General features: G+C 39.5%; 1 protein-coding gene across 3 annotated transcripts in view; it reads left to right on the top strand.

Annotated features, from left to right (window-relative positions):
- The window catches only part of FBXW2 (F-box and WD repeat domain containing 2), a 24,494-nt gene extending 4,218 nt beyond the window's left edge, over positions 1-20,276 (top strand). Inside the window, exons 3-8 of one of the 3 annotated variants that reach the window (XM_032865730.1) lie at positions 634-1,143; positions 8,308-8,502; positions 10,561-10,694; positions 13,073-13,159; positions 14,004-14,173; positions 19,604-20,276. In XM_032865730.1, the coding sequence (XP_032721621.1) occupies positions 654-1,143; positions 8,308-8,502; positions 10,561-10,694; positions 13,073-13,159; positions 14,004-14,173; positions 19,604-19,892 (1,365 nt within the window). In that variant the 5' untranslated portion in view covers positions 634-653 and the 3' untranslated portion in view covers positions 19,893-20,276. Of the gene's footprint in view, positions 1-278; positions 1,144-8,307; positions 8,503-10,560; positions 10,695-13,072; positions 13,160-14,003; positions 14,174-19,603 lie in introns of those variants that run through there. The other 2 variants (XM_032865731.1, XM_032865732.1) reach the window with 2 other exon arrangements.

Below are 20,276 nucleotides of genomic sequence, written 5' to 3'. Positions count from 1 at the left end.
GTGCCATAAAGGAAGTAGAAGAACCAGAATACCTGAGCCATGTAACTTATGACATCTGCTTATGTTTCTTCCCTAAACCTTTTTGTCTGAACATCTATCGCAAAGCCAGTAGTCCGCTTTGTGATTTTGGTAACAGGTCAGGCTGTGCCTAGCATGATAACTAAAATGTCTAGTTACTGCTCAGGAGACTTGCCTTCTGGTTGTTTTTGTGATTTTAGTGCCCAAATAGAGTGTATTAAGTAAACCGTGTTATAAAGGTTTTAATGGGTGATGGGGTGGGGAGAAGTATATTACATAGAATAAGCTATTTTATAATGAACACTTTGTAAATCTTTTACTGTGAAGATGCATGTAGCATGTGCTAGACTTCAAAAGGAGCAAGTCACACCTACATAAGTCTCACTGACTTGGGTTTCAGAGATCATGATTTATTAAAGTATGTTTTCTCAGTATGTATTTTCCTCTGCGTGCATGGAAGATTTTCAGATGGAATATATTTACTGTAAAATTGTAATGTGGTAACTAAGCATAAAGTTGTAATGCCAAGTTTTTTACACTAATTTTCATTTGTTAGCAGTCTTGCTTGAACAGTCTTTTTGAGCAGAACTAATACAATATTTTGATGTGCCACAGGTAAATTTTTCCATAACCTTATGGAGAGAAAGGACTTTGAGACATGGCTTGATAACATTTCTGTTACATTTCTTTCTCTGACGGACTTGCAGAAAAATGAAACTCTGGATCACCTGATTAGTCTGAGTGGGGCAGTCCAGCTCAGGCATCTCTCCAATAACCTGGAGACTCTCCTCAAGCGGGACTTCCTCAAACTCCTTCCCCTGGAGCTCAGTTTTTATTTGTTAAAATGGCTTGATCCTCAGACTTTACTCACATGCTGCCTCGTCTCTAAACAGTGGAATAAGGTGATAAGTGCCTGTACAGAGGTGTGGCAGACTGCGTGTAAAAATTTGGGCTGGCAGATAGATGATTCTGTTCAGGACGCTTTGCACTGGAAGAAGGTTTATTTGAAGGCTATTTTGAGAATGAAGCAACTGGAGGACCATGAAGCCTTTGAGACCTCATCATTAATTGGACACAGTGCCAGAGTGTATGCACTTTACTATAAAGATGGACTTCTCTGTACAGGTAAGAGACCCTGGAACTGTTTTGTTGTTGTTTTGTATTTTATAGGGTATAATTTTAGAAACAGAAAAAAATTACTCCTTAGGCTTGAGAATGGCAAGATTAATTATATGAGATATCTATAGTGGCATTCTGCCTTCCCCTATCCCTAACCCTTTCCTCTTTCCCTCTAGAAAACAAATCATTTTTATAAAATTGTATGAGAAGAAAGCTCCAGACATTCTTTTTTAAATGTGATGTGAATCAGAAAGCTGTAACTATTTTTTTTCAGTGCTTTTTCCTTCCATGTACAGTTCTCCATTGGTTAAAATTTTTTTTTTTCTGTGAGCAGTATTTTTTGAGAAAAATCAGTGGAAAAGTTGGTGTCTAGACCTAGCAAGTAGTTAGGTCATCTTGGAAGAATTACTTAACCTCTGTGTGTTTGTTTCCCTGTCTGTCTAATATGGGAAGGGAAGTATTTCTCTTTTGCTGTAAATTCCTGTGGTTCTAAGAAGACTTAGAAGAGTATGCACATGGAAGTTAGATATTTTAACCCTAAGCAATTAAGTGACTATATAACAAATAAAATTATCATTAAAATTTGGAATTATGTATATCTTTTAATTATGAGGGGCGTATGCTTTTACTTATAATCAGTGCATATGTTTTAGGCAATACATTTTGATAGGCATTGTAGATAATTCTTAGGCAATGTCTAGAATGATTCCAGGTAGTTTTTATCAATGATCCCAATGCCTGTTCACTTTCATTGTATATAATATTTAGGGACACTTGCTGTTCTTTCTTCATTCAAGATAATTTCTTTCCTTCTTTAAATATTTATGAGAGAGAGACAGGGAGCAGAAGCGGGAGGAAGAAGGAGAGGGAATCTCAAGCTTACTCCACAGAGCATGGAGCCTGACACAGAGCTCAAATCTCACAGCCCTGAGATCACAACCAAAGCCAAAAATCAGGAGTCAGATGCTTAATCAACTGTGCCATCCAGACACCCCCCAAGATAGTTTCTTTTATTTTTTATTTTATTTATTTATTTATTTTCCCCAAGATAATTTCTAATAGACATTTGAGTTTTACCTAAGTATATATTTGCCTTTTTAAATAGCATATACTGTTCCTTTGTGTAAATATGTCACCATTATTTGGCCAATTCAATGTTAATGCATATTTAGGTGGTTCTATTTTTATGAATATCTCTGTTTACATTTTTTTCCCTTGAATTATTTCCTTGGGGCAGAAGCCTTAAAGTAGAATCACAGATCCAGGAATATGAATGATTTTAAAGTTCCTCTTACTGTCCTTTCCAGAGAGATCGAATTGGTGCCTTGGCCACAGCAAAGTTTTAAATAACCCTCCTTGTCTCTGAGAGTTCCACCAAACTCAATTTTAACATTTTTGAGATGTATGATTTCTCAAGGATATATATTTTCTCATGTGATATATTCTCTGAAATGCTAGATACTTTGCCAGTTTTATAAAATAAACATTAAATTTAAGGCATTTCGTGGTTTCGTTTGTCATCCGAAAGTTACCCGTGCTCATGTTATTCCCTGTCTTATAAGTCAGATTATTGGAAAGGCATCATCTGTTCTTTTATACTTTGATGTACTTTCCCATTGGGGTGATAGCTTTTCTGTGTTCTTTTTGCCTTAGGATCAATCAGTGGCAGGTAGTTTTTAAAGATTAAGATGCAGTATTGCCTTTGAGATTTGTGCTCATTTGTACTTAGGTAAGTACTGGCCAGTTGACTCATTTTCAGAGCCACATTGAGCTTAAAAAAAAAAAACCAAAAAACTCTCATCAAACTTTACTTTGGAAATGTAGTAAAACTGCATTAGTTATTTGAAGCAGAAGTGAATGGGACACATTCACTGAGTTCTTTAACTACCTGGAAAGTTAGTATCTATAATAACTATGAACCCAACCCTGCACTTTAAGGTTATTTTCTAGGTTGCTCTATAGTTTGTATTTTTTATTCTGATTAAATTCATCAGGTTTGCATATTGAAAATTCTGCTCTGTCTTTTGAAAATAATCCAAAGCATTAGTTTAATTTTTCTAATAGCAGCATCTCTGGAACCGTAACCAGTGAGAGAAGTATTTGTTATACAATCATACATGTGTTTGTTCCCTGCTGTTACTGAAGAGCTCGTGTTTTCTCCATGGTAGAATTGGGAAATTCTGAATTTGGCAGTAAGTTTACAGTTGACATTTTTAGATTAGCCCCTTGAACAAGCAATAAAATAGTATTGCCAAAAAGATTGATGGCTGATAGTAAAAATTAACATAGCATAGTGAATTAGGAAGTTACCCTTCTGCTTAGTTCTAAAATTATAAGAAAGGAACCTGTTGTGCTTTGTGCCGTTCAGTAGATATATATAAAATGACTTCCATGTGAAAGACAATGTGAAGGCATACATGGATGAATTAGGACAGTTCTTGCTCAAGAGAACGTGCACAGTGGGATCAGGAAGGTAACCTGATTAGGTAGAAGTCTCCATGTAGACTATGAGAGAGCAAGCACTTGCCCTTTTAGAGAGGGTAGCAGCTACTCCACTGTAGTAAATTATTGCCATATGGGATTTAAGCTTAGAGTGATCAGATCTGATACTTAAAGTCCCAAATCTAGATTTCTGTGCAATATTCTGATTTTTTTTTTAGTGGTTTTTTTTTTGTTTGTTTTTTAGTGTGCTGATTTTTAAGTATTATTCACATTTAAGTATTATTCACATTTTAAAAATAGTGGTTGGGTTATATTGAGTCTGCAGGCTGCTCTAGTGTGACCTTGGCTTATAGTTGAATAAGAAAAATAATAGCTATAAAAGATGTGTGATCAAATGATACAGTTGAATTATATGAGGAGAACAAATCATATAATTGTTCAGAGGAAGCAGTGCTTTCCTTCATTTTCAAAAATTGAGTAGTGTTTATGTTGAATCTTGGAAAGTGGGTGGATTTTAGAGAGATAAGAATAAGTGCTTTCCAGTAGGAAGTTCAGCATTAACATTAGCAAAAGTGTGGAAAGGACTAAGTGTGGAGCTTATAGGAGAAAAATAAAGAACATTCATTTTAGCTGATCTCAGGATATAAGTAGGGACCCTGTGAGATTCTTAGAATATAAGCTGGAGAATTGGCTTGAGGTATATTATAAAAACCTTAAATGTTGGGAACATGAGTTTGGACGGTTTTCTGTGAGTAGGAAGAAAAAAATATGAAAGTTTTCTGAGCTGAGAAAGGGCCAGTTTTTCTTATTTCTATCAGACCCAGGTCCTCTTCTTATAATGTATTTTGTAATATTATCTTACCTTAAACTAAAATTCATAGAAATAACTTACTGCACATGCACGTATTTCAGAAAGTTAATGTAATACCTAAATGCTGATCCAGAGCAGAAATAAAAAGATAGTAATTTAAAATAATACACATTAAACATTTTTGCTCAAGCCCAGCTGTGCTAGAAGACAGAAGTGTAATGAGATGTTTGCACCTGTGTATGTACTGTTGTCATGAACATGACGGCTCTAAGTGCTGTGTGTTGTATTTGTACCATCAGTGGTATGGCCTCAAGCAGTGAAAAAACTCTTAGCAAAGTCCCCAAGAAAGCAAAATACATTTTTTCTCAATCTACCTGGTATACTCTAAAAATTTAGAATAAATTCCATGCTTTGTAAAACAGGTCTGAGGCTCAGACAACTAAAGATAAGCTTTTTACTTAGGAATATCGGGCAGAATCTTTAAGAGGTCATGCAAAATACGAGACAATTCTTTTCGTGTGCTGTCCCAAACATTCCATGATGTCTAGCATTTTCAGCCTTTGCCCGGCAGAGGCTAGTAATGCCCCTCACCCTCTTCCCCAAAATCATTAATGACAATTGAAAACACTCCTGCACATTTCTAAAATGTTCCCTTAGGAGATGATACTACTTCTTTAGAGACCTCTGGCATTGACAAATGTAGAGTTTCCAAATTTAAGTATTAGAGTATTGCAGTTTAGGTAAGAGTAAACAGAACTAGAGTTTCTAAATTGAAGTATTAGGGTAGAGACGAACCATGAGAGACTGTGGACTCTGAAAAACAATCTGAGGGTTTTGGAGGGACAAGGGGTGGGAGGTTGGGTGAGCCTGGTGGTGGGTATTATGGAGGGCACGTATTGAATGGAGCACTGGGTGTGGTGCATAAACAATGAATTCTGGAACATTGAAAAGAAATTTAAAAAATAAATAAAAATTAAAAAGTATTAGTGTGTTGCAGTTTAGGTAAGAGTAAATAGATTTAGATATAGAACAGTAAGGATAGAGATTTTTTAAAGGAGCAGTTAAATGGAAGAGCCGCCATTAAAATGGAATTGACAGGATTTTGGAATGGATTGAGTATGTGGCGAGGAAAGGGTTAATTTAAAAATAACTGGGATTTCTAGCTATATATACACCTGGGAAGTTGGTGGTACTAGTAACAAGAATAGGAAATGAAGGAATAGAGAGTGTAGAGGGAGTCAAATTTGGGATGAACTTAACGTAGCTGGATGTGAGTGGAGATCCGTAGGTATCTGGAATGCAACATCAGAGCTTCGGGAGTAGCTCAGGGCAAGAGCAAAAGGTTGAGGGGTTAGTCACGTCACGGCTATGGCTAGAACAGGGGGATTTTATTTATTTATTTATTTATTTATTTATTTATTAAAAGATTTTTATGTATTTATTTGACAGAGATGACAAGTAGGCAGAGAGGCAGGCAGAGAGAGAAGGAAGCAGGCTCCCCGCTGAGCAGAGAGCCCGACGCGGGGCCCGATCCCAGAACCCCGGGATCATGACCTGAGCCGAAGGCAGAGGCCTCAACCCACTGAGCCACCCAGGCGCCCCTAGAACAGGGGGATTTTAAAAGTAGTTGGAGGGGAAGAAGAATGTAGCCTAGGATGGATCCTTGAAGAGCGTACTTAGAGGGGGAAGAGGTACCGAAGCAGAATGGTGAAGAGTTTCAAGGACATTGAAAACTGCCTGTCATTAAGAGGCAGTGGCAAGTGTTTGTTCATTTAGTCATCAGAGTCAGATGCCCCCAAGAGGCAGCTGAGAGCTGAGATCTGATTCTACCAGTTAAATATTTAAACTTCACTTGATCCGGTAGTTTACTACTCCATTTGAGTTACAGCTCCATTTTCTGCTTACCTTTTTGTTATATACCCATCCCTGTACTTTTTTATATCAAAGTATTGTTTTCATCATCTTTTCTGTGTAGAGAGGGCTTGTTTCTTCTTTCATATAATGAAAAATAGTCTTCATTTATTTAGTCCCCTTTCATCTCTGGGTTGCATCATTGATGACCTGCTGCTAGTCAGTGCAGCAAATGGGAGTCCACAGGGAAGGTTGAAATAAAAATTAAATAGGAGGGGAGAATAATGGCTCCTGAAGGCTTAACAGTGAAGAGTAGACTTGCAGCGCTATAAAATGGAACTGACATCAAGCCAAGTTTCTCTGATATTTCTTTAGGGTGTAAAACTGAATATTTTCCTATATAAACTAATTTAAACAATTAGGATCTTTTTTTTTGTTTTTATCAAATTGTGGTAAAATAGACACAAGATTGAGGATCCAGTTATTCCACTTCCTAAGACACATTTATGGAACATTTAGATTTATCATTCTAACCATTTTTAAGTGTTGTATAATTGAGATTATCTAGACATACTGTCCAGGATAGTAGCTACAGGTCACATAAGGCTTTTGAGATGGCGCTAGTCCAAACTGAGATGTGAAATGGGAAATACTCAATGGATTTAGAATATAAAATATTTTATTAATTTTTTATATTGGTTATGTGTTGAAATTTTATTTTTGATACATTGGGCTAATGAAATTATATATATTTTTTTACTTTTTAAAGTAAATAATAGAAAATTTTAAATTACATATCTGAATTACTTCTGTGGTTTGTATTTTGTTTCTGTTGGACAGCGCTGTTTCCAAAGATTTTATTTTTAAGTAATCTGTATACCCAACATGGGGCTTGAACCCACACCCCAAGATCAAGAGTCACATGCTTTACCTACTGAGCCAGCCCAGTGCCCCTCCCCAGATGATTCTGATGCCTCATATGACCATTGAGGAGCACTAACCAAGTCTCATCCCTTGTTTTATAAAAAAGAAACTGAGTCTCTAAATACTTAGAGTGACAGCAAGTATAGTCTTCATTTCAGTGTGTTCTCCTAGCATTTGTCCAGGTTGAAATTCATGCTCTACCCTTTTCATAAGTGTTATTTTTCCATTGTGTGAAACAGTGGCTTTCCACCAGCCCTTAAAGGTAGAATTGTGGCCAGTTTTATTTAGTCATTTCATCTTTTCCAAAGCCAGTGATTCAGTGCTTTCCTGCATACTGTGTCCTTGTGAGTGTATTTTTTTATTTTCAAAACGTCTTTAATAATTCTTATTACTACTTTTTTGTTTGTGAGGCTGATTTAATCATTAGACTTTTAAACATAAAGCTAATCCTGAATTATCATCATGATCAGTATAATTTGATCAGATGCGGAAATAAAACCCACTTTTTTCTGCAGAATCTTGAGACGCTTTATAGGCTCATTGTTGAGTTGTTGTGAATGTGGGAATAATTTATCCATGGTTTTCCTAGAGGTTCCTTTACAGATTTCAGGATGGCTTAAGGAAATAGCAGTTAGCTTTTGCAGAAGTTAGCCTGTGATCTGTGGCTAATCTTTGACTTATCTTAAAGTAGAATATATTCCAGCAGACAGGTTTACTCTTCAGCATTCTTTATTCGCTCAGAGTTGTTGGGTCATGAGTAGGCATACAAATGTATACGTGCAGTCGTAGGTAATACTCATCATTTCAAGCTCAAATCAGAAAGCTCGTGAAAGTCAAAGGTTTATGAAATTTTGCAAGTGCAAGCACCAAGGGATGCTTTGTCTAGTACTCCTCTGTGCCTGGAAAGTTAAGGAAAGAGGACTAAACCAGAAGGCCTGCATTCAGTCCCTGTGCTGTTCACACCATTTTGGTGACCCTGAGTGAGTTATTACCCTCCCCATGCTTTGCTTTTTTCAGCTATTAAGTGGAAATGCTAGAAGAGGGGATCATGAGGTTCTACTTGAAGAATACCATGGTTTGCGGATTGACTTTCCTTCTTTAGTGTTTGGTTTCTTACTAACTTCCCTGTTTTTCTCTTGAAGGGTCAGATGACTTATCTGCAAAACTGTGGGATGTGAGCACAGGACAGTGTGTTTATGGCATCCAGACCCACACTTGTGCAGCAGTGAAATTTGATGAGCAGAAGCTTGTGACAGGCTCCTTTGACAACACTGTGGCCTGCTGGGAATGGAGTTCCGGAGCCAGGACCCAGCACTTCCGGGGGCACACAGGGGCGGGTGGGTTGCCCTTTTTCAGGGGTTTCTACAGTTACTTTAACCTCTCATTCCTTAAAACCAGGAGCCAAGAATGTGACCCTGTTTTGTTTTCTTTTTGTTTTTTAACTTAACCTGCCTTTCCCTCCTATTATTTCTTAGTCATAGCCATTAATCCCTTTACTTAAGGCATTCCTATTTGGAATTTTTTCCTGAATTTTGCTTTTCCGTGGCGTATTTCAAAACTCTTCTGTGTACCCTTGTGCTGGGAGGGGATGGTTTTCCTTGACATATTTCATTTATACCGTGTTGAACAGTCAGTTCATTTTGCTTTTGTCAGATTCCATACCTCCAAATTGAGCAAGTCCTACACTTGTAAATTCAGTCTACTCTGTTTGTAGAATCAGGGCTGAAAATCCTTTGGAGTGACAGTAGTTCTCAGATTGTATGATCTACACATACTATGTTGAGTTGGATCTTGGTTGACAATTGATTAAAATAAACCAGTGCCTAGAGATAAGATAAACAGATACCTGAGTATTCCTAGTAGTTTTATAGTGGCCTAGTGTGTAGAAACTGGTCATTTGAATATAGCCTTGAGACCTGAGCTGCTAATCTCTGCTGCACTGTATTTTGGAGCCTTGTGCAGAAATCATGTTGAGCTATTTCCCATCTTCTTGTGCCTCAGCTCCCTTCTTCCTTTTCTCTGTTTACTCACTGCCTCAGACCTGGAGAGTCATAGTCTATGATCTTAAGCATCCTGTTTTATGAGCAGTCTTCTTGGACTCCCTTCTACTGTAGGTTTCCCAATAACCTGAATTTTGTCATAATACTCAGCATACAAATGAGTATGGTAATCCAGTTCCCCACCAGGCTCTACATGCCAAAAGGACAGGGACCCTGCCTGTCTTATTCACCCTTAGGTCCTGAGTTCCTTTTGTTGTGTCTGGTGCTCAGTAATACTTTGAAGTGAACCTAGCTATTTTGCTGAAAACCATTTTTTCCCTATTTTGTTTGTCATCTTAAACATTTTTCCTCAGTCTATTTGTTACTACTTGCTTGTTACAGAAATTAATATTGGAAGATACATGATTTAGCATGGTATATATTAAATTGAGTGTACTGTTCTGTATGTCAGGATGTACATTCCAGGTGATTTTATACCTGATCAACTTCACGACCTCTGCTCTAAAAAAATTTCATCTTTGCTGTTCCCTGGACATTGCTATGGCTTTTCCTAACTCCATGCCTTTGCTGTTCCCTCTACCTGCAATATTCTCTTTTCTTGATAAACTCTACTCATCCTTCAGGGCCATCTCCAATATCGCCTCCTCCCTGAAGTCCTCTCTGATACCCCTGGGCAGAGTTAGTCATTCTCCTTGGTGTTTCCCTAGCAAGAGGTAAACATTTAAATTTTTTGGACTCCTCCTTTACCCTTAGACTGAGTTCCTTAAGGAAAAGCCCAGTGTATATCTCTGGGTCCCCAATGTTCCTTTAGAGTTTGGCAGGCATTTAAAAACAAATGTTTGAGTATTTGCTGTACTCAGGCACTGTTTTAGGTGCTGGGGGTACACCCCTCAAGAAATTCAGATAGTTGGAGAGAATGGCTTAGTCTCACCTTTGAGATATTTATGTGTGTTTTGTTTTTCTCATTACACTGGCTTTTCTTGCTCGTGGGTATTGTTCTTGACATTTTGTCTCATTGTGAAGAATAGTGCAAATCTGAATAGGGCCACCTATGTTGTTTTTTCCCTGCATGAGCTGGATTGGTTTTGTGGCGTGTCAGGCAGGCAGGCCTGAGTGGGAATGCCATTATCTCCAGCACTGGTTTTACCTCTCACTTCGAAGCTAGTACAGTATAAGAGATTGTGTCATTCCAGGGATGCTCCATCCTTAGAAGAATAAGCTGTAATAATAACAAGAATTTTGAAATGAATATATTTTTTGAGTAGCACCATTCTTACAGTATCTCTGGCTGAGAATTATACAGTTGGTCAGCTAGGAGAATGAACATGATTGAACTCTGTTATAAAAGACCCTCACAGGGGCATGTTTTAACTTTGTTTATGTTATATATACTAGTGTTTAGCGTTGACTACAATGATGAACTGGATATCTTGGTGAGTGGCTCTGCAGACTTCACTGTGAAAGTATGGGCTCTATCTGCTGGGACATGCCTGAATACACTCACTGGGCACACGGAATGGGTCACCAAGGTAGGAAGACTTATAGAAGAAATCTCCTTGACATCAGGTTTTGTAGGGGTGAGGGAGCTGTGGATGGGGTGGAGGATGGTAGGTGCTGTCTTGTTAAGTGGTAGGTGAGCCCTAAAATGGAACAGATGTACCCACAATGCACGATGGCCTACAACAGCAACCAGCCAAGTAAAGGACAATTGGTAAATAGTTTAACAAATGAATGACTCATGGGCATGGAAAAATGCCCACAGTGTATTTGGTGGGTAGCGGGAACAAATAAAACAGGTCATAGACAAAAAACTACATTATAGAGTATGATATCAATTTCTGAATATATGTGTAATGCTCCAAAATGTTACAGGTTATTATTACTTATGGAATTGTAGGTGCTATTTTTCCTTTTAGGATAAACATGTATCTTTTTGAATCACGAAAGCAGTTTTCATCTTGAAAAAATAATAGTTTTAAGAAATGGGATAAAGAAAAATGTATGGGATTTTTTAAAAGGTGATTATGAGGATCAAATGCAGTATTAATCATGGGATTGTCATATAGAAACACTTTTCCTGAGCTTCCCATTCCTTCCTGTATGGGACATCGGATAGAGGAGTGCGCAAAACAGACTTGGGCTTGACACAGACATTAGCCCAGTAGGAGAGATGGTTATTAAACAGTAATTTCACAAATAAATGTACAGTTACAAATGGTGTTAAGTGCTATGAAGGCAAAGTGCAGTGCTCTCTGAAAATGTCTAGAAGGTATCTAATTCATTCAGGGAGAGCTGCTTGAGAAGGGACAAAACATGAAGAAGAAATTGGAGGTAGCTAGATAAAGAGTGAAGTGCAGTGTTTCCGAGTACATGATATGTGCCCAGGCCCTGGGGTGGGAAAGATCCTAGAACATTTGTTGGTCTGAAGGCCAGTGCTGCTGTGCTGTGGTTGGGTGTGGTATGGAAGAGGTGGCCATCGTGTAGGCCTTCCTTGGCCATGTTAAGGATTTGGGTGTCATATGTGTAGTAGGAAACAGTTGAGCGTTCTCAGCACGAAACTGTGATTTATGTTTTAAGAAAATAACTGCTAAGTAAAAAATGGATTGGAGTTGGAACACAAACAGACCCAGGGAGGCCAAGTAGGCTTTTGCAGTAATCTAAGCAAAAGATACCTATGGCATGGACCCACGTGGCAGTGAAGAAAGAGAAGAGCACACATGAAGGGTATGTCTTTAAGGGAAAGCCAGATGAACTTACTGACTCATAGGTAACAAAGAAGGAGGAATTAGAGCTACCCAGTGGGTTTTAGGTCAGGTAGATGAATGTGTTTCTCTGAAATAGGCAGAGCTAAAAGGGTGGTTTGTGAGAAGATCAGTAACATCACTAAACTGTACACTTAAAATGATTGAGAATAGTACATTTTATGTTATGTATCTTTTACCACAGTTCTGTATTGGGCACATTGACTATTTAAGCATCTCTCTCTCTCTTTTTTTTTTTTTTTTACATTGACTATTTAAATGGAAAAGTTACATAAGACAATCTCGTGTTTTGTTAAAAACACTGGACTTGGGACCAGGACGCTGACTGTGTGATGTCTTAAGGCAAGTCACTTCTCCCTTTAGGGCCTGAGTTTCATCTGGTAAATGTTCCTGTGAATTCTGAAAGAGATGATGGGACAGGACCCAGCAGGGCATCTGGGTGTAGTAGGTCTGTCCGTTTCAGTTGAATCTGGAGCTCAGACTACTGAAGAAGTGAGCTTGGCCTCCCTCTCACTTGATTCTGACTTACTACAAAAATAGCTAGCCACTAAATGTTTACAGACTATCCCAAGGACTAATGAAATGTTAGCTTTTATTACATCATCATCCTCATTTAATGGTTTTATTTCATTTTCATTTCAGTTATGAGATATAACAAATGCCTCATCCCCTATTTTAAAGATGAGGAAATTGAGAAACAAAGATGCTGGCTGGTCTTGCCCAAGGTTACAGAGTCAGTATATGGCAGATTCTGGTCCCAAGTCCAGTGCTTTTTCCATTATAATGCATCTGTTCAGGAAAACAAATCATTCGTATTTGCTTTTAGGTCTGTGGGCTGTTTTCTTTCCTATTCCTCTCATTTGCTATAAAGTCACATTTTACAGTTTTTTTTAAATCATTTCTAATGTTTGCTTCCAGACTAAAGCAGAAATTAAATGCTGCCGCCAGCATTAGACAATTTTACATCCTGCTGACATTATAGAGAATCTGTTTGTACTAACTAGAGGCTAACGTCATAGAATTACAGCTTAGCTCTTCTAGCATACCATCTCATTTCAGGCTCTTTTTCATATTTTAATTTATAAAAAAGTGATAGAAATAGTTTTAAAAGGATCATTCTGTAACATGGATGTTTATATTTCTAGGTGGTTTTGCAAAAGTGTAAAGTCAAGTCTCTTTTGCACAGCCCTGGAGACTACATACTCTTAAGTGCGGACAAATATGAGATCAAGGTGAGGTTTTCTCCTCCATTAATTTGCCTCATCAAAGAAAAACCGGGAAATACAAGAAAATTAAAATGGTATAGCACAGAGGGAATATTTCAAGGGAAGCAGGAATGGCTTAGTATAAGCCATCTTAAACTCCTTGGGAAGAGAATTACTCATTCTATGTATGAAGACGTTTCTTTTTTTTTTTTTTTTTTTTTTTTAAGATTTTATTTATTTATTTGTCAGAGAGAGAGAGACTAAGGACAAGCAGCGGGAGCAGCAGTTAGAGGGAGAAGCAGGCTCCCGGCTGAACAAGGAGTCTGATGCAGGACTTGATCCCAGGATCTTGGGATCATGACCTGAGCCGAAGGCAGAAGCTTAACCACCTGAGCCACCCAGGAGTCCCATATGTACGAGGCAGTTTCTACTCCTGATTTGTAAATGAAGAAAAAAAAGATCCACAGAAATTTATCTTCACATTCTGTTTTCTTAAGACCCATATCTCATACCCTTTTAATTCTTAGATCTAAACTATGAAAACATAAAAATCTACTTGTGTTTAAAAAAAAAAAAACAATTTGCAAAAAGTTTACGGAGCACTCTCATATCTGTTCTTACTGCATTTTTTAAACCATTCCAGCGGTAGGTATCTTCATTGTGGGAACTGAGGTTCAGAGAGGTTAAGTATTTTACCCAAGGGCACACAGTACATACATGTACTATCAGAGCTTGAGCTATAAAACCTGTGGTCTTTCCGATTTACTTCACTTTCTATCTGGCTTTGGCAAATGCAAATCACATTGTTTAAAGACAGGTTTTTCTATGGTGATGTGATCTGTCATTGTTCCTTGTTTTCTTTTATCTGTAGATTTGGCCAATTGGGAGAGAAATCAACTGCAAGTGCTTGAAGACATTGTCTGTCTCCGAGGATAGAAGTATCTGTCTGCAGCCAAGACTTCATTTCGATGGCAAATACATTGTCTGTAGTTCGGCACTGGGTCTCTACCAGTGGGACTTCGCCAGTTATGATATTCTCAGGTAATGTTTTTCTGAGCCTTCCCTTTGACAGTCTATTCCCATTTATCTTTTTGTTGTGGTTTAATATTAAAGACAAAACTAAATATTGGATGAACCAGTCAGTAGCTTGAATCTGGGACATGTCATAAACAGAGTTATATGCTGAAAATCACACACATAAAAAATATTTTAGAGGCAGTTATTATAGAGTTTTATGCTAGAGTCTAGAAGATCTAAGTTTTGATCTGTCCCCTTACTATGTCACTTCCCCTTTCAGAATTAAACCTGCTGGGCAACTGTCTTGTGTGTTAGCTTGATACTAGCCCTCAATAAACTTTGCTGCCCACCAAAACAAACAAGCAAACAAACAAAAGTGCTTTTCAGGAAAACGAGGGGTTTGGATGAAGAGATCTTCCAGGTCCCTAGTTCTGATACATTAAAAAAAAATTTTTTTTAAGGTTTTAGACAGATAATGTGTATTTAGTAAAATAATGATATATTTATTTTATTTTAATTCCAGTATAGTTACCACTGTAGTGTTATATTAGTGTCAGGTGTATGATATAGTGATTCAGCATACACTGTACATACATACATACATACATACACCACATCTTTATTCATCTGTTGATGGACACTTGGGCTGCCTCCATATCTTGGCTCTTGTTAATAACTGCTGCAGTAAAACATCAGGATGCGTGTATCCCTTTGAATTAGTGTTTCCTATTCTTTGGGTAAATACCTAGTAGTGCAGTTACTGGATTGTAAGGTACTTCTGTATTTTTAACTTTCTGAGGAACCTCCATACTATTTTCCACAATGGCTGCACCAGTTTGCATTCCCACCAGCAGTGCAGGAGGGTTCCTTTTTCTCCACATCCTTGTCAACTCTTGTTATTTCTTGTGTTTTTGATTTTAGCCATTCTGACAGGTACAAGGTGATACCTCATCATGGTTTTTTGTTTTTGCTTTAGATTTTATTTATTTGAGAGACAACAAGTGAGCATGAGCAGGGAGAGAGAAGCAGACTCCCCGCTGAGCAGGGAGCCCAATGCAGGAGTCGATCTCAGGACCCTGGGATCGTGACCTGAGTTAAAGGCAGATGCTTAATGCACTGACCCACCCAGGCACTCCTATCATGGTTTTGGTTTGCATTTCCCTGACGATGAGTGATGTTGTACATCTTTTCATGTGTCCATCTGGTTCTGATATGTTAAGTTCTGCTTCCTCTTCAGTGGAATTCTGCATTGAGGGATCAAGTGGCCTTCTGTTGACTAGTAGAAAGACAGAGGTATTTAAAGAAAAATAAAACTTACACGATTTCTCTCCAAAGAAATAAATAAGAAGAGGACCATGGCCAAATAATTTTGTGATTTACTGCATACCTTAGACCCTTCTTGGAGATTGATGGTATCTGTAAGCATGTTGGAGGCTAATGGAAGCTGGTGCTCTATGGTGACTAAGAGAACACTTTGGTGGGACACCAGGGTGGCTCAGTTGGTTAAGCATCCCAGCTCTTGATTTTGGCTCAAGTCATGATCTCAGGGTTGTGAGATCAAGTCCCAGGTCAGACTCCATTCTGTGTATGGGGCCTGCTTGGGGATTCTCTCCCCCTTTCCCTCTACCCCTACACACACCCCCACCCCTGCCCCAGGCATACATGCTCTCTTTCTCTCTCTCTACAAAAAGAGAGAGAAATTATTTTGGTGATAATCCTTGATTTAAAACCCAGCATCACCTCCTGTAAGTTGGAGGATTTTATACAAGTTTCTTAACGTTTCAGTTAACCTTTCAGATCAGTTTCCTGATCTGGAAAGTGAAGATCAGATAAACTGCCTGTGAGGACCAAGCACAGGACCTGACGGGTCAGTATTACTGGCAGCTCTGAGAAGTCCTGCATGAAGAAGCCCGCTTGAGCTCGTTTAACCTACTGTGCCTCATACTCACTGTACACAGAACCTTTCTTTTAAGGAACACCTATTACCAGTTCCCAGAATTAGTGTTCTGCGGCGTGGTTCAGAAAACGCTGACTTGGAGTAGTACAGAAAATTGAACGTTCTCGTCATTGTTTTTATGCGTGACTTTTTGAGGTCAGCTATATGGGATCTGTCATACTAGCCAGCAGGACTTTGGCAGGCCCTGCCTCTGTGGTCATACAATTATAACCCCTTTTATATCTTCCTGGAATCAGACTTACATTTCTAACCAATTAGGATTCCAAACTGTCAGAATCATTTCTAGAAATGATTGATAATTACGCTTCGAGAAAAAAAGACTGAACAGGTCCCAGAGAACATTAGTCCAAGTATTTCATTCTATAGATGGGGAAAATGAAGCCAAGAGTGGGTATGGGCCTTGCCCAGCATCCCACAGCTCACCCTAGTCCTCCATCCATCCATCCATCCATCCACCGTCTGTCTGTCTGTCTGTCCACCATCCTGGCATCATCTAGCAGGCATATGCTTAAAGTACCAGCAAGCCAGAGAGAAGGAACTTTTGAAGGAACTTCAAATCCAAGTAGTCACTGTGGGAAAATCAGATCTTTTACAGTTTAGTATTATTTTTGTTTTTAAAGATTTTATTTATTAGAGAGAGAGAGCATGAGCTGGGCGAGGGGGAGAGGGAGAAGCAGACTCCTGCTTGAGCAGTGTGCCTGATGCAGAGCTTGATTCTAGGACTCCAGGATCGTGACCTGAGCCGAAGGCAAACACTTAACCACTGAGCCACCCAGGCATGCTGTGTTGTTTTTGTTTTCAATTAAGACTTGGATGGAGAAGTAGGGTGGAATAGAGGTATCATCATCTTTTTAATGCTTTGAGTTTCTAAGGGTTTTAATTTGATCCTGCATCTGCCTTTCTCATGTATGTATTTTTCGCACTCTGAGTGGCATGTACAGAGTCCAGAGGCCCAGATGAAAGTTGTGTTAATTTGGGGATTCGGATACACTAGCTCTGAGCAATAAAGCTGCAGGATTGTTTGCCACTAAGAAGTGTTAGATTCAGATTTCTTGGAAGGTGGGCCGTTTTATCTCTTGCCTCCTCCCCACCTGCCACAACACAAATAAACCGGCCTCTTTTGAAATCTTAGTGCAACTCCTTTGGCCTCAGTTGCTAAGGTCAGATCGGGCTGCTTATGCTTTGAAGCTAACTGAGAAGAAGCAAAGCACAAATGGTAGCATGTTGCTCAATAAATCTATACTATGACGCAATCTCTGGAGCTGAGTTCTCTTAGTACAGCAAGCGGGGTTATTTAAGTTCAAGGGCCCAGACTACAGGGCAGGGATGTCTGTTTACAGTTCTAAAGTAATCAGAGTTAAAGGGGTTGCGAGCCTGTCAGGACCTGCATTCTCTGCCACATACATGTGCTTCAGTCTTTGGAGTCGGCGCTCCTATCCCCAGCCACCCAGTTATCTAAGTTTCCGGTTATTTCCTGCTTTGCATTGGTGATGTGGGGCTTACTAGACTTTCTTGCTGTTTTCCCAGTTTCCTTTGGATTTGCTTTGTAGGCATTTTCATTTGCCTGTGTTCATTGCATTACGGCTGCATTCATTATGTGCTGCAGGTAGTTACTGAGCACTGCCTATGTTTTAGGCATCGGGATCTACACTGGGAGCCTGCAGAAATACTCACCACACTGGTGGAAATTACTAACCCACAGGAGGGAGGATTGATATTAAATAGCTAATTACCTAGAGATGTTTTCATGGTTGGGCTAAGGGCCACACTGTGTGGAATAAGTATTTCAAGACCCCACGTAGCTGAGGAATAAGGGAAAGCTTCTTTGAAGAAGAGGTTTGGGCTTAGCTCTGAAGGACGAGTATCTGCATTAACTGGCAGTGGGCATGCAGTAAGGAGCATTGGAGACCAAGAAACCAGTCTGTTCAAAGGCCCTAAGACTGAAGGAGCCTAGTGCTGGAGATGCGCGAGTAGTAGAGAGCCCTCAAAGGGTTTAAAGTTAAATGAGGTGGTAATAGGATTAGATTTTTAAGGTGAGATTAAATGATTGAAAGGGGCCAAGAGTAGATGTGGTGAGACCAATTGGAATTGTCGGCAGCCGTGCAGGCAAAAGATGACATCTTGGATCAGAGTCGTGGCAATTTAGATAATAGTGAATAAAGTAGGAGAGAATTTAAGAGGTAAAATGGATAGATGGTGGTGATTGAATTTGTGGCTTGAATAAGGAGGAGAGTTGGATGGTTGCCATGTTTCCCAGCTTGAGTAACTGGGTGAAGGAGCAAGCCAGGAAGTAAGAAGGAGAAACAGGTTTGGCCAGCAAGTTCGGTTTGGGACAGAGTGAGGGAGGGACAGATCTTCTTCATGACAAAATCCCTTTCCCTTCCCAATGTCAGGTGAAATCTGCTTTGCTGTAACTCTCTGCCTTGGACCTAGTTCTCTCTTCTAGAGCTCATCATGTCTGGCCTCACACATCCTTCATTTCGTATTTACAGGTGGTGATCAGCTATAGTTTCCCTGTCCCTGCAAATGCTGTTTCTCTCCCTCTCAGCTGATCTCCTTCACCTGTTCCTTATTTGTCCTGGTTACCAGGCCCTGCCCTTTCTGGTTGACCTCTTGGACAGTAGTGTCCTTGTTGACACTCAAGTTAATTGACCTCTCAGGGGGCCCAAACCTATTTTCCCAGAGCAGAATTTGCATATCCCTCTCTCATAGCTCTTTCCTTAGTGCCTCCAAGTTATCTAAGCGCGCTCACAGAAGACTCAGGTGTGTAGACAACAGACTATGCTTTTTTGTTTTTCATTTATGCTGCTGTTTGGCTGGATCGCTCCCACTCTGTGCCTCCGTCGTCAGCATTTGGGGAAGGTGAAGGCTGTCTGTCCTCCCACTCCCTGAGTTATCTCTAACAACTTCTGAAGCATTTATTATTAATGTTTCTGGATTATTTAGGAAAACTTTAATCTTTCAGCCTCTACTGTTTTTATAGTTTGCTACCTGCTGAATAGAGTAGCACGTGAGTCCCTTGGTTTCCAGTCTTTATTCTAGGCTTTAAGAAGCTGATAGTATTCTAGGATTTGATGAATCCATCTTTTTACCTAGTCGTAAGAGCGATTGCACCCCAGTTCTTACTGGTAACTGACCAGTTATGAATTCTTAGGCAAAGTATGTACTTCAACTAGACTTCAGTTTTCACATCTTGGAAATGAGATGTTAAGTGAGATAATCTGGATGGGCATTTTGTGCTTCCATAAATGTTCATCAGATGCTGCCTTTCCCCTTACATGCCTATGTTACCATGTCATTGTGAAGGGTTCTTCTCCCGCCCTTTCTTAAGGAAGCTCAGTGTTTTGTCTCTTCTTTTTTATGCAAAACTTTCATTTAACTCTCTAAATTTTCTTGAATTTTGCATTGTTTTTCTGTGTCTCCAGAAAAGATTACAGCGGCAGAAACAGAAGTAATATTGCCTTCTGTTTCATGTCTCCTAACTCTTGTCTTTGTAGGGTCATCAAGACTCCTGAGATAGCAAACTTGGCCTTACTTGGCTTTGGAGATATCTTTGCCCTGCTGTTTGACAACCGCTACCTGTACATCATGGACTTGCGGACAGAGAGCCTGATTAGCCGCTGGCCCTTGCCAGAGTACCGGAAATCAAAGAGAGGCTCGAGCTTCCTGGCAGGCGAAGCGTCCTGGCTCAATGGATTGGATGGGCACAATGACACGGGCTTGGTGTTTGCCACCAGCATGCCTGACCACAGTATTCACCTGGTGTTGTGGAAGGAGCACGGCTGACGCCACGAGCTGACCACCGCTGACTGACTTTGGGTGCCAGGGCTGCGGGTTTTCAGTGCAACCTTTCTGGCAGCCGACTGCATGAACCAAAGTTCTCACCTAACGGTATCATCGCGCAGTGCACAATCATTTATCTGTGTTTGCCAGGGGGCCAGGGCTCGGGGCGGGGGAGGGCTTGTTTTCTTGACACACAGCACAGCATGCTAATGACTTCATTTGTACTTAGTTACGTTGGTCAGTATAAGAGGATGCATTTGGGATTCATCTTTCTTGAATATTCGTTTTTAGTAAAGAAGGTTAAATGGTTCATTAATCTGCTAATTGGTTGCCTATAAAAACACAGTCTATTAAAGCTTCTTATTATCGCCTTTTTTTCCTTTTGAA

The sequence above is a fragment of the Lontra canadensis genome, unplaced genomic scaffold (genome assembly GCF_010015895.1).
Source record: "Lontra canadensis isolate GAN:19392208 unplaced genomic scaffold, GSC_riverotter_1.0 scaffold30, whole genome shotgun sequence".
NCBI classification, from domain to species: Eukaryota; Metazoa; Chordata; class Mammalia; order Carnivora; family Mustelidae; genus Lontra; species Lontra canadensis.
The sequence above is the reverse complement of the archived record's forward strand: the minus strand, read 5'-3'. Positions and strand labels throughout refer to the sequence as shown.